This window comes from Pungitius pungitius, chromosome 1 (genome assembly GCF_949316345.1).
Source record: "Pungitius pungitius chromosome 1, fPunPun2.1, whole genome shotgun sequence".
NCBI lineage: Eukaryota > Metazoa > Chordata > Actinopteri > Perciformes > Gasterosteidae > Pungitius > Pungitius pungitius.
This window is the reverse complement of record NC_084900.1, coordinates 33,251,558-33,262,046: the sequence shown is the minus strand read 5'-3', so window position 1 is coordinate 33,262,046 and position 10,489 is coordinate 33,251,558. Positions and strand designations below refer to the sequence as shown.

The window sequence follows — 10,489 nt, the reverse complement described above, 5'->3', positions numbered from 1 at the left end:
AGTTTCCTCCCTCCAGTGCTATATCTATACCTTATTTGTATGACAATGATCCCCGAGCCTCCATCAAGGATCCAAGCCGTGTTGAAAGACGGAGGGAAATCCCATTTTGTTCCTCATAAATTGTTAAGACGTCGCCCGGGTACACTCGGCCCCTAATTGGTGTAGCTTTTTTTTACTTTCCCTGACGCAGTGTCACGACTTCACTCACGACACGTCAGGTAAACTGTCTATACAGAAAGTATTTCGCCCCCCCCCCCGGGGGAAGCGTCGATCTGTTTCCCTTTTAGCACGTCGAATGACGCCCCGCTAAAAGCCCGGCACGATGCGCTTCCCGCGCTCAAACGCTGTCACCAAAGACAACTCGGGAGAAGCGAGTGTTTTGAGAGTTCGAAAACAAAATAGCTGGTGCAGCGTTTCCCCCCGTTTTCCGTCTGAAATCCTTGACACCAGAGGATCTACAGTGAAGTGAAGTGGGTGCTGCATGGAACGAGCTGTGGGGGCTGGAGCTGGATGGGTTATGTGTGTGTGTGTGTGTGTGTGGGGAAGGGAGGAGTTGGGGGGGGGGGGGGGGGCCCACGCCACACTCTTGCTGACAGGGATCCTCCCTGTAGCGTGTGCTTTTTTTTCTTCTTCTTCTTTTCTCCATTAGTTCCTTACTCACTCTCTTGCCCTCCAGACCCGCAGAGTGAGGAAGATTTAAGTGGCCAGTCAAGTGAAATCCCCAAGGTTTGGCAGGTGTGAGGTCTGGCTTCATTATCTACAGACACCTCCGTCCAATTATGAGCCTTTCTCCCCTTGTGACGATGACGATGCCGAGTGTGTACCCGCGAGTGTGTCCGTGAGGTGTGTGTCCGTGAGGTGTGTGTCCGTGAGGTGTGTGTCCGGAGCGCCAACAGGCCCGGCCCATTGTTATCCGGCCAACCGCCAAGATCCCCCCCCCCCCTCGGCCATCGCGACATCGAAGACGGCGCGCATGCGTAGCGTCATTTGTTTGGGTGTAGCTGCGGAACATCTGTCTGCACCCCTGAAGAATCCGTGGGTGTCGGTGTGTGTCCCCCCCCCCCCCCCATCACCGTGCGTGGGGGCCGCCCTACTCGCTCGGGAGCGGAGAGCAACACCTGAAACCCACTTGTGTGTCGACGTTGGGATGAAGCGGAAAAACAAAAGAAGACTAATGACACGAGGCCATCGTGTGGTTTAAAAAGCCTCACCGGTGCTTTTGATACGTCTCCGCGGCGTCTCCATTTTGCTGACCCACTAATTCCAAAATGTCAGCTGCTACAAGCTGGAGCAATGCCTCGTGGGCGGCTTCCTGCGAGCACAGGCTCTCTTTCTCCGGCCTGATTTTGGACACCCCCTGCTGACACAACAGCAAAATACAAGGCACCTTGCAGTCCCCCCCCCTTCACACAGAGACCTTCCCTAATGGTGCTTTGGTTCCGATTGAAACACGCTTTTAAGGAAGAAAATAACAACTTTATTCCACTTTGTAACAATCACATTCTACGTACCTGACGCAGTGGTCAAATTAAGACTCGGCTAAGCTTTCACAATTATAACAACAGGAAAAACGCAACGGCACATGGTAAAACACAATTGTGTTTAAATTCCTCCCTCGGCATGTTTCTGAGGGTCGAGCGTTCTCCTCCTGACGCTACGGCCCGCCATTGTCTCTGAAGCCACGTGTACCCGCTGGTCTCTGGTTAGCCGGCACTCATCTGCAGCCCTATCATCTGCATCAGTTGGCAGATACAAAGAGCGCAGCGCTGTTTTGCGTGTGAGCATGTGCGCCTTTTGTGTGTAGCCCCTCTGCAGTTGCTCGTGTGCACACTGTGTTTTTTATGTGACGAAGTGGGAGTGTTGGAGGCACGTGATGGTTCCCAGACTTTGGCTCTGTTTTATCTGATGCTGAGATGGCAGCTGCGGACCAAAGGAATTCATACATTTGTGTATCATTTGTCTTATGGCTCAAAACAACACACACAGGACATCTTTTACCCATTCGATTTGACAAGGCACAAAACTGAAGGTCACTGGGTGTGTTTGCTTTCTGAGTTGCTTGATTATAATTGTCCATGAGTAGAATAAACCCCTGATGTAAGCACATTACACACTGTTTTCTTAGTTTATATAAAACAAACCAGCAACACGCAGAACTCGAACCAATGGGGGCTGAAGCATGTTGCAACATAGCACTGAACTCCCCATTTTATTTTCCTCCTCTTCATGATAAGCATCTTAGGGCTCGCAGCGGCGAGTGAGCCTTCCCCTGAATTTCGAAAAAAAAAAGAAGAAAAAAAATGACATGAATTAATAATGAGCAAAATTACTCAAACGCTGCACACCGTGACCTGCCGCAGCACGGCGAGCAGCGGGCCCTAAGGTGACAAAGCTAGATAAATATTTGATGTCTAAATATGAATTTGGGGTCCCGGGCCTGCTATCTGGCGATCCTGCCCAGGTTATTGCAGCACACGGATGAACCATTAAGCTAAAAAAAATAATAAAAATAAAAATAAAAGAGTCTTGGAATCGGTCCGCGGCTCAGAGATCAAGGTCTGTGTGTCGCAGCCAGCTTTCCGAAGGCTTGCGTCTCGCGTGAGAAGTGGGTAGATGGTGTTCTTTGGGTGCCCTCAGGTGGAAGCCCGGTATAATTGCTGTTGACAACCTACAAGTCACTGTGCAATTAAAGCATCTGCCGCTTCTGCGTGGCAGCGGGCTGTGATGCCTTGTGACAGCCCGTAGCCATTAAGCAACTGTAAGCAGCTGGTGTGCCTCGGTGGGGGAAAATAATGTGACAGAGGCACTCCCCCCCCCCCCCCCCCCCCCTATTGTTGCCCTTGTCTCTTTGGGGAAAAAAGGGACATTACATCACTCACTGAATTTCCGGGCGTCTCTATGAATGGGACAACAGCAAGTCTACAAATTAGATCTGGCACAGCAGGACGTCCAAATGATACTTTGTTTCTGAGTACAACACATGAAAATAGAGCTCATTGTTCAGAAGTCCCCCTTAAAGGCACAGTTCCCCCCAAACGTTTTTTTTTGGGGGGGGGGGTTGCTCTTACCTGTAAACACAAGCAAGTGAGAAGTAGTGCTACATATCAATCACTCAGAAAGGGTTTTGGTGTGAGTTGCCATAGTTTTGGACATTACAGCCGTAGAGATGTCTGGCTTTTTTTTTAAATACAACTGGACCATATGCTGAACGTGCACAAAAGAAGTACATTGAGTGCTTTTGACTTCAAAACAAGAGAGAGATATCTGGCAGATATCTCCAGAACTACGCAATTTACGCCAAAACAATGCTGAAAAAAATGAAAAGTAGCACTACAGGTGAGAAGAAAAGGTGGACTGTCCCTTTAACTCTAACAACGAAACATGCATGTATTGCTGTGAATTACAGTTGAGCTGGTCAATAATTAAGTCAATTGACAAAATAATAATCATCGAAGATTCTGATAATCCTTTAGTCATTCAATTAATCCTCCAAGCAAGAAAGTACCGGTTCTGGATCATGAAATCTGACTCTTATCATCTAAAAACAAAAAGTGAAAGTAGCTAGCTTCAGTTTAGTGGGATTATCTGTGATGAATCACATTTCTGTTGGTGGGTGTTTCCTCATGAATTAAACCTAACAATTAAGGGACTCATTAGCTGCCAATTTGAAATGTGATTTTAAAAAAACAATTTTGACGGTAAAAATGAAGTAGAAAGCATACTGTTCTCCACCAGCTGGGGGAATTACATAAGTATTTCATCAGCTAACCCATCTCTGAGTCATATGTCTGTCACATCTGAATACGGCCATTAATGCGCATTTAACTGTGAACTGAAATTTGGTCCGAGCTAATTATTTCCTGTCATGAGAATCATCAATTTTTCAAATGGCCAGAAAAAAACCCTTTTTCTTGTACAAATTTGACAAAGTGTTACTAGACTTGTTTTTGAATCCAAGGGGACAATCCTGACAGAATCCAATTCAAAAACAGCAGTCATCAAATAGTCAGATCTTTTTGGGCAGGCCACGAAAGGCCCTGCGTGCGTGTTTGTGTGTGTGTGTGTGTCTAAAGGATTTGCTGTTTCAGCAGGGAAGGAATCAGTCCTGCGCCTTTGCCATGCAGTAAAGTCAGCGTAAGGAAATTCCTGAGCTTCACAGTGGCAATCAGGCAGTTAAGGACCTGCCACTGAAAATAGAGCCGTATGTCAGTCACGTCCGTGGCTTATTCACACTACAGCACGACTGCTGTGGCATTAAAATGTGCCATTCTAATTCACTCACCCCAAAAATGCAGTAAATTGTCCTTACTTGAAGGATAGTTGAGCAGGGCTATGTATATTACTACCTACCTCCTTACACCAGAAATTGTTGCAGCCACCACAGTAAAGGCTCATGCCGTGTGCTGAAATGTGCTAATTTTGTAGCCATTCTGTACACTAATCAAGGCCTCAACCTCAGACTGTTTGATATCATATTTATAGAAACAAATGGTTTACGTATACACAGTAGTTAAGCTATTTTAGGCCTTTTCCCTGAAAAACAACAGATGGCACTAAAGTCAAAAAATCCAATCAAACTGGTAAAACGCCCAAATCTATTGTCTTGCTCCGAATAGAAGGTTTAGCATTACATGTTAAACTATGAGATGATAAAACGTTCTGTAATTAGAAAACATATTCAACATTTCAGAACAAAAGCACTCTAACGGGTGAATCCCAATTACTTATCGTTACTCTGGTACTAATGTAGTGGCGCATTCAAGTACTGAAATTCCCTTTGTAAAGTTAATAACTCCAGTTTCAAAAATAATTTGCGACGTTAGATGCTATGTATATATATACAGAATGTAATATATTTCCTTGTAAGAATAGTAAATTCAACAAAACAATACACCTTCCTTATCGTACACGCTGGGGCGAAGTAATCGACACTTTTCCCATAGCACAAAATGCATCATATGACGTCATCTAGACACACGGCATCCTTCGCTGTCGTAAACCCCCTGTAACATGTCGTAAAGCCGACGTGTGTCTGATGTTGGCAAGTAAACGGTTGTTCCCTTTAGAAATTGAAACTAGGGTATATTTGTCGTTATAAACTATGATAAGAATACAGCTGGCTGTGTCTCCACTCGAACCGGTACAGTTGAACAACAGGGTAGACATTGTGTCGGCTTTGAGGAGCCAGATGATGAGCTGATCTGCATCAAAACAACCTCGAAAATGGCAACTTACAACGCTGAAGGTAAAGCGTAACTAACGTTATGTCCAGATCCCTAACCACACACATTTTAAATTTTACATTCTCGTTATGACTTTATTTCGCTATGCTGCAATCTTCTTGCCAGTTTCACATATTCAGGCGACTTTCTCTAAATATCATACATTCGAGTTTTTTTTTCACATGTCAATTGCAGGACATTCTGTGTTGGTGGAGATGAGTCCAGACATCCACATCTGTGGCTTCTGCAAGCAGCAGTATAATAATTATGAGGTCTTCATCGCCCATAAGCAAAACGGATGCTCCTTGCCAACCCCTGACACCTTAGCCCCCACTGCAACCACCACACTCACAGGTAAAATCATTATTTGCATGTAGATTTGAGTCCCAGTGGGGTCCCCTCAAACTCACGTCGTATTCCTGCTCTGCTCAGATTCCAGCGCCGAGTTTGTTTTTGAGGAAACCTACCAGACTTGCGTCATGAGAGGTGTTAAAAAGATCCTGACCAAAGCCCCGATAACACCCTCGAAAAAAGTAAAACCATCCCTGACTTCAAAGAGGCACAGCTGCTGTTTCTCAGGTTGGTGCCGTTTACGACTGTGTCACGTTCCCTCTTTTAGGTGCACCGAGCAGGGGAACCAGCCCTTCCTGCCCAGTACCGTGTCATTGGCTGTTATTTATTCAGGTCTCTTTAAGCTTGACTTTTCCACGAGCACAGAGGCCACATGCACACCTTGTAAAAGCCCCCCCCCCCCCCCCCCCCTTCCTGTTGATCTGCAGGTTGCACCTTTGAGACGCAGTACGGCCAAAAAGACATGGAGCGCCATCTCAAAACCCACACCGGTACGTCGAACGCCTCGCGCGCGTGATGCTCCCTTGCTTCCGTGGCTGCAATAATCCAATGTGTTTTCCGACCGTCCAGGCGAGAAGCCGTTTGAGTGCGAGCTGTGCCACAAGCGCTTCAGCCGGCGGGACAAGCTCAACATGCACAGCCGCTCGCACACGGGCGAGAAGCCGCACAAGTGTAAGCACTGCCCCTACGCGGCGGCAGACAGCAGCAGTTTGAAGAAGCACCTGCGCATCCACTACGACGAACGGCCTTTCAAGTGCCAGATCTGCCCTTACGCCAGCCGCAACTCCAGCCAGCTCACCGTGCACCTCCGCTCGCACACTGGTGGGTCGTCGCTGATCTCCCCAAACGGGCCCCCGCGCTGCGGGACGATGTTGTATTCTGTGACTGCTTTGACACTTCTTTTTTTTTTTTTTTTTTTTTGTGTCTTCTCTTGTCCTTCTGTTCCATCTCAAAGGGGATGCGCCTTTCCAGTGCCAACAGTGCGACGCGAAGTTCAAAATCAACTCTGACCTGAAGAGGCACGTGCGGATTCACTCGGGCGAGAAACCCTACAAGTGTAACTTTTGCGAGTACCGCTGCGCCATGAAAGGCAACCTGAAGTCCCACGTTCAGATAAAGCACGGCGCCGAGAACTCCTTCCGCTGCGCGCACTGCGACTTCCAGTGCGCCAGCAGGGCCGCGCTGCGGCTGCACTCGCGGGAGCACGAGCCCGTTCAGCCCATCCAGTGTTCCAAGTGCACCTACTCCTGCGCCAGCAAAGGGGCGCTGCGCGTCCACGAGAGGATCCACTCCGACGACCGCCCCTTCAAATGCGACTCGTGCGACTTCGCCTCGAAGCAGCGCAGCAACCTCGTCATCCACAAGAGGAAGTGCCACTCGGACAACCCGGAGCGGGGCGGGGCCGCGAAGGGCGGCAGGGCCGGGGGAGGGGACTCCCCGAAGCCCGCGGGCTCAAGGTATCGGGCCAAACTGGAGGCCGCGCGAGCGTTCTGCTGCGACTCGTGCGACGCCTCCTTCGTGCGGGAGGACTCCCTGCGGAGCCACAAGAAGCAGCATCGAGACCCTCGGAACGTGGTGCAGCTCCGCCTCTCCGGCCCGGCGGACATCAACTTGCTTGCGGTCCCGCCCGAGGTCCACGTCCCGTCCGACTCGATGGCTCCCTACGGCAGCGCGCAGCTCCAAATCATCGTGTCTCACCCCTCGAATCCAGCCGGCGTCGACGGTGCGCACAAGAGCAGCGTGGTCCTGCTCAGCCCGCAGAGCCAGGACATGGTTGTCAGCTCCATGATCCAGCAGGTGAACCTGCTCGGGTCGCCCCAGACCGCGGAGGCCGCCCTGGAGACCCGGACGGTCCTGCTGACGCAGGTGGGCCCCGGCGACGCCGCCGGCAACCCGCTGCACCAGGCCCTGCTGCAGACCGCCATGGCCGGCGAGGATCCCCCCCCCGGCGGCGGCGGCACGCAGACCTTCATCACGACGTGCTCGGAGCTGGAGGGCCTCAACGCGCTGATCCAGCAGGGGGGCACAGAGGTCACGGTGGTGACGGAGGGGAACGCGGGCGCGGCGGGCGCCGCTCCGGGCGAACCGTCGGGGGACGCGTCCCAGCTGGCGGGGGCCTTGCCGGGCGGGGGGGGAGCGTTGCTGGGGCCGAGCGTCAGCCTCTGCGGGCAGAACGTGGTCGTCCACGGCGTCCCGCTGCTGGTGTCCACTCGGCCGGAGCAGACTTTAGAGCAGCTCTCCCCTCACGCACTGTACTCGGGGGCACACGCCCTGGAAGACGTCCCACAGTGAGCGGTAAAGGGCTCGCTGGGCTTTTCCCGAAAATTGAAAGACTGTCACCGCATCATAAGCTATTTCTTTGCCAGTATGAAGTCTAAAGGTCACGTGTTTGCGGACCTTTTTAGGCTGTTGACAAAAACAGTTTCTAGCAATTTAATTTAATTTTCCGCTGAACTGACCATGGTGTTCACTTTGGAGTATTAATGGTTCTCATCTTAGAATAATGCTGTGATCATTAGGACGTCATTTCGCATGCGGTATATGCAAGGGTTATTTTTGGAGGCATCAAAATAAAAATGCGAATTAAGACAAGTAAGATGCATTAAATTAAAGTTTTATTTTCCTGCAAGAGCTTTAGAAAAAAAAATGGCCAAATGAATAATAAAGCCTGAAGTGGACACAAATTGAACGTCTTTGTGCCATGGGTTTCCTCATATTTTCCAATAGGTGGCAGCAGAGTGATACAAGTGGCGGCTGAAGTTCATTCAAAACATTGCAGCATTGAAATCAGTAATACAACATCCTACATAGGGCCTATGTATAGATTTCTTTTTACTTTTTCTTTATTTTTTCTTCTTTAAATGAAGCAGATTCCAGGATGTAGATGGGGTTTTTTTTCTGTAGAAAGCATTGCACAAGCTTCTAAAAGCCAAGTTGCTCTCCCAATAGATTTTTCAATAAAGTGTTCAGTCCTGCTCGCCGCCCTCTGTTATTGTGGCCGTTTATACTCTCAGGCTTCGGCACTTAGTATTTGCAGAGATTGAAGGCTGCTCCTGAATGGGAGTCTCCCATGGACAGGCGACCATTGATTTTCCCTCTCGTCCCTCGGCACTAATGGCTCCGCCGATGCACCGGCTCTCTTTGATGCAGGGCTGTTTGGAAGCCTCAAAGTTGGTTTGTGTTGCTAAAGGAAGAAGAAGTGGTAACTCAAGCGAAGGAATGATGACGGCCACAGTTCGAGGTCTTTGTGACCTGTTTGACTGCGTTCTGTGTATTTAAATCGTTGATGCCGTACATTGCGATTCATCCATTTTCCAGTTGGGAGGCTATAAGCGGTGGAATGTAACAAAGTACCTGAAGTGATGTCATGGCTAGTGATACTTTTCATGAGTAGTGCCATTTTATGATACACTTCTGCCTCACCACGTTTACGAGGGCGGTATTAAAACCTTTGACTACATTCCTGTGACACTATAGTTCTCTGCAGTGGATTTACTTAGCTGATTACAAGAATAGTTTGACACTTGTAAAATACACTCAGACGTCATGACGCTATCCATCCTCTAATGTAACTCTCTGCAAAATGTCAAACTATACTCTCTGGGATGTTACCTACCAATATACCGCCCAATCAGTTTAAAGTATTTTCATGTTGTACTTATACATTTTTCTGCTTTTTTGCTTTTGTTATGGGCTTCTTCAAACTGCAGTAGATATTCTGCCTGGAATGAATAACCAATCCATATCCGCCAGAACTTCCGCCGCATAAAGAAAGTGAAAGACTTATAAAATGTACCCCCCCTTCTAGAGGGCCCCTTATTGGGATTGGCCGTTGGGTCTGGACTTCGGTGAGTCCGGCTCTCACGGCGGCGTCCGGAGAGGAGCGTCATGTGGGAAAAGTAAGAAGTGCTCTCTGGTGTATGTCTTTGATCTATTATGTGACAGACTTCCAGGCTCTAATCCTAAACACCCTTGAGGAGGAGAGTCCCGCCCCCTCCCGCATGTGACGACACGGGTGAGTTAAGTGCTTCTTCCTTTCAACATTTCTGGAACTTTTGAAAGTTTGAAATCTTACCTCATGTTAACCTTATGATATACTATGTGTAAACATTATACAAAACATTTCTACTGATTTATTAAGGAGTGTGTCACCTTATTTTCTGATTTTAATAAAAAAAGGAAGAAAGAACACATTTATTCTATTATGACATCTTAAATAATTTCTTTGCTTTCAAATTGTTCTGTAAAAGGGCCTTTTCTGACTGTATTGCACTTCTTCTCCGCTCCTTCCTTCCTGTGTTTGAGATGTCGGCATTTGAATGGGGGTGGGGGGGGGGTCATAAATGTCTCCCCCAAAAAGCCATTTCCACTCCCAGCTGCTTAAAGAAATCGTAAGTTGTGATGCATTCCTTGGGCACATAAACATTTCCACACGGGACCAGGTGGTCCGAGTACAACGGGCCCGGATCAACACACACGGGCTTCTTGGCAACAAAGAAAAAAGCGGACAGCTACCTTAAATAGTGCGAAAATAAACTCTGAATGAATTCAGTATTCCGGCTCGTTTCTCTCGTCACAGGTGGTTGTAAATCTCTCCGGGGTGCAAACTGCTCCATCTGCCGCTTCAAGCCATACAATTCTGACCTTTGTTTTGTTTGCGCACAATTCCCTATCCCATCAGTAAGTGGCACTGAATGCCTTAATGAAATTAACTGATTGGCAAAGTATTGATATGGATTTTTTTTGGTTTTTTTCCAATGCAGGCATCTTTCCACCACGGCGCTATTGACATCTTAAGTGAGTTTTGATGCCTCGGTGGAGCTGCAGGCTTTTATCTTGTCTCTGCTTAATTATTTTTGTCCCGTGTGATAGAGATCCAACAAGATTGGGGCGAAATTGATCAGCCATGTGACAAA

General features: G+C 48.3%; 1 protein-coding gene across 1 annotated transcript; it reads left to right on the top strand.

The window, feature by feature from the left end:
• Positions 1 to 4,997: 4,997 nt before the first annotated feature.
• zfp64 (zinc finger protein 64 homolog (mouse)) lies at positions 4,998 to 8,587 on the top strand. Its single transcript, XM_037481087.2, has 6 exons — positions 4,998 to 5,245; positions 5,418 to 5,576; positions 5,655 to 5,801; positions 6,002 to 6,064; positions 6,144 to 6,395; positions 6,529 to 8,587. The coding sequence occupies exons 1-6, from the start codon at positions 5,224 to 5,226 to the stop codon at positions 7,863 to 7,865; spliced, it is 1,980 nt and encodes a 659-aa protein (XP_037336984.2). The 5' UTR covers positions 4,998 to 5,223; the 3' UTR covers positions 7,866 to 8,587.
• The last annotated feature ends 1,902 nt before the right edge of the window (positions 8,588 to 10,489 follow it).

What these genes read in the sequence shown, in the direction of transcription:
- zfp64 (XM_037481087.2), top strand. Translation starts at nt 5,224, where the DNA reads ATGGCAACTTACAACGCTGAAG. An exon ending in TGCAACCACCACACTCACAG is followed by an intron (nt 5,577 to 5,654) that starts GTAAAATCATTA and finishes TGCTCTGCTCAG; the next exon opens with ATTCCAGCGCCGAGTTTGTT. An exon ending in CCATCTCAAAACCCACACCG is followed by an intron (nt 6,065 to 6,143) that starts GTACGTCGAACG and finishes CCGACCGTCCAG; the next exon opens with GCGAGAAGCCGTTTGAGTGC.